The following is a 3,194-nucleotide window of genomic DNA, read 5'->3' as shown; positions in this document are numbered from 1 at the left end:
CGCGGGGGAGAGAGAGAGAGAGAGGGAGAGAGAATTTAGTGACAAACTTGGAAGGAAAAAAAATGTCTCTTGGCAAAAATGAAACAGTACTATAAAGTAGGCAACGAACCATGTTTTTAACCCTAAATTTCCAACAGTTAACATTATTATCATCACACTTAATTAAATATAATGCCAATTGTCCAAGTCGATCACGATTATTAACAAAAATTAGCAATCTTCATCGAGTATTTCAAATTTGTAAACTACCAAATACTTGTGTACCAACACTCTCCGTTTGTGCCCTATAGCCTACATTGCATCGACAAGCATTTGGCTCGAATATGGTAAGCTTGGACAGAACTCGTTAGGAGTGTTTCTAACCACGTCAATGACACCTACGTTATCTCCAATATAATTTAAAACGTAGGAATAAGTGTTAAACATTCAGTTTCCCATTTTATCCTCGCATTTTGTCGTTTATGATCAAAATCCCCTTAGCATTTAATTTATTTCCAGTAGATAATTACAATCAACATCTTGAATAAAAGATAGTGAGGGAAATAAAGATAAAACCCGTAGCTTATTACAATTCGAAGAGTTCCGAGAGAAATCCATATCATGGATAAAAAATGCAGATAAGAAGTGATAAACTCATCCTCAGAAGATAATCCAGATTGAATAATGTTCACACTCTATAACAACAGAGGGACAATGCAAGAACAAAATCACAACAATAAAATGAGATAATTGCAATAACAATGCTAATCATAGAAGGGGGAGGATGGGATAATCATGCAGAGGTTGGACATAACCTATGTAACTTTGTTGCCTGCTAGCTTCGGTTCTTGACTCCATCGTGAAGTTCAATAGCTACATGTTCTTCATTTGATTGTTGAGTCTCACTTCCAATACTCGAAATTGAGGCCAGAGAATTCCCATTATCTTCCTTGATAAAAGTATGCCACTCATCAATATAAGCTGCTCTATCAGGATCGAAGCTTGGTATCTCTCGCTGCTGAAGAATTTGAAGAATTTCTTCTGTTTCACCAAGAAGGAGAGCAGCTTGACGAACACTCTTTTGCCTTTCCTTTAGGGAATGATGGTGGCATTTCGTAATTATGACATGTGGTAAATTGGTAAGGGAAGCTGCCAATATATCCGCAATCATAAGGGATAAATGGTCAAACAGTCCGTCATCAGTTTCATTATTGCCAATGGCCAGCAAAATAGTTCGACTGATCCGGTACATTGAGTTAGCAGCTATAATCCTAGCTGGCCAATTCAAAGGTTTAACCATTAGGAAATCATTCACTTCGCTGAGGAACTTCTTAACCGTCCTTTCAGCATCATTGGAAAGCTCTTCTAATGGTTCCTTGGAGGTTTTGCTTTGGCGACTTATTTTGCGGAGATCCTTATTTTGCCACTTGCAATTAAAATCAACTCCTACCCATTCAACATCTGCTGCATTTTTTATGATTGCCAAATCCCCATTTTTATCCAGGCTTTTATCTATATGTTTTAACAAGGTAAGGCCTTCCCCGACACACCTCACTAACTGATTAGCATTGTCATCTGAAACGTTGGGAAGTGCAATTGCGATGCATGTAAGAGTCACCAAAGGTAGAGACCAGATATTAGGAGGCTCCTGAGAATGTAAACTTGGAACTTGATTATTGTCAAATTCTCTCACCCCATTGAAGTTGTTAGATTTGTGTAGAAGTTCAATTAGGTTGATCGGTTTCTGTTTTTTCCCTTTCTCCATCACCTTGTCCACCTCATCCCCGATGTTTTTGAGGGTCTTTTTGGGAATTCCAGGCTCTCCTTGAAGTAAAAGAACATAACGAGTAAGATCCAACTGTGCATCGCCACCAGATTCCGATCCTCCGGTATCATCAGAAGCACCAATAACAAATATCTTTAGCTTCTTGATGCCGTGGAAAAATGAGGCAGAAATGAGAAGAACAAGTTTGCTTGCCCAAACCAATAGATACTGTAATCCAAGACAGCAATTCAGAAGTAGTCTTTTTACATCATGAAGAAATTTTTTCCACTTGCGGTGTCGAACTTGTAAAGGTAATGGGCTTTCTCTTAAGTCCACAAGTCTCTGAATCCAATAAGTCTCAATTTTTAAGTCGGTTTTGAAGCTTTTCCGGCCTATATCTGAACACTTAAACCGAGCAGCAGTAAACCATCTGAATGCAGGGGCGATAATACCCAATGCCACTCCAATTGACTGAACGTATAGAATCCATTTGATTGACCACTTATAGCTTGAAAAATTCTCCTGATATCCATCGTATTGTATTGGCGTCCGAATGTAAGCTTCTATTAAAGTGAGAGCAGCTAATACACACATCAAACCTGAAGCAGTGCAAATCACACTACGCGCCATTACAAATTGGGGGCATCCTGTCACTGCCATCACCCAATATTTTTTTACCACTAGTCTCAATTTGTCAACTGGAAATTTTGGCCCGTCCACTTTTTCTTCATCTAAAGCTATTTTGTGCATCTCTTGGTACTTGCATTGTATATAACTTCTGGTAGTTATAACGGTCAAAGCCGAAGAACAAAACATAACAAGTGAAATAAAGATAAAACTCGTTACTACAATCTCTTCACTAAATATTTCAAGAAAATCAGTATAAATACGCATTGTGACAAGGTGGAGATAAACATTGCCAATGACTGTAATTATCAAAATACCTAAAGCAGCTAAGTTCAGTAGCATCTCATTAGCGTCCATGGATCCCAAAGATGTCATAAAATTTGCCATCACAATTGACATGAAAACGAGGCTACTAACCCGTGCAATGCTTTCATTAATCCCCAACATATTAGCAGTAAAATCCACTGGTAGTTTCAATGTGACTGCTAATATTGTCAAAGACATTGCATTGAAAGAGAAGTACTTACATGGGAACCACAGCCTTTTACTACGAAAACCATGGAAGGTGTCAGCTGCTATTGCAAGGGAGCAGACTACAGAAGCTGCCGTAATACACATGCCAATCCATGGCATTGGGGAATCCAATTTGTTTTGCATATATTTCATTTCTTCAGAATCGTAGTCGCAGACATCACTGCATTCACTCCATCTGTCACATAGCGCCCTGCATTGAACTGAATCCATGAACTTGTCTCCGAAATTCAGTCTATTTCTCTCCCAAGAACTTTTAAGTTACTGACTTACGGTTGATCTTATGATTCAC

At 38.5% G+C, this 3,194-nt stretch overlaps 1 protein-coding gene across 1 annotated transcript; it reads right to left on the bottom strand.

Annotated features, from left to right (window-relative positions):
* Positions 1–814: 814 nt before the first annotated feature.
* LOC111391085 lies at positions 815–3,115 on the bottom strand. Its single transcript, XM_023016230.1, has one exon. It carries the CDS (start codon positions 3,113–3,115, stop codon positions 815–817), a length of 2,301 nt encoding a protein of 766 aa, XP_022871998.1.
* Positions 3,116–3,194: the final 79 nt, after the last annotated feature.

Source organism: Olea europaea, chromosome 3 (assembly GCF_002742605.1).
Source record: "Olea europaea var. sylvestris chromosome 3, O_europaea_v1, whole genome shotgun sequence".
Classification (NCBI taxonomy): Eukaryota; Viridiplantae; Streptophyta; class Magnoliopsida; order Lamiales; family Oleaceae; genus Olea; species Olea europaea.
The sequence above is the reverse complement of the archived record's forward strand: the minus strand, read 5'-3'. Positions and strand labels throughout refer to the sequence as shown.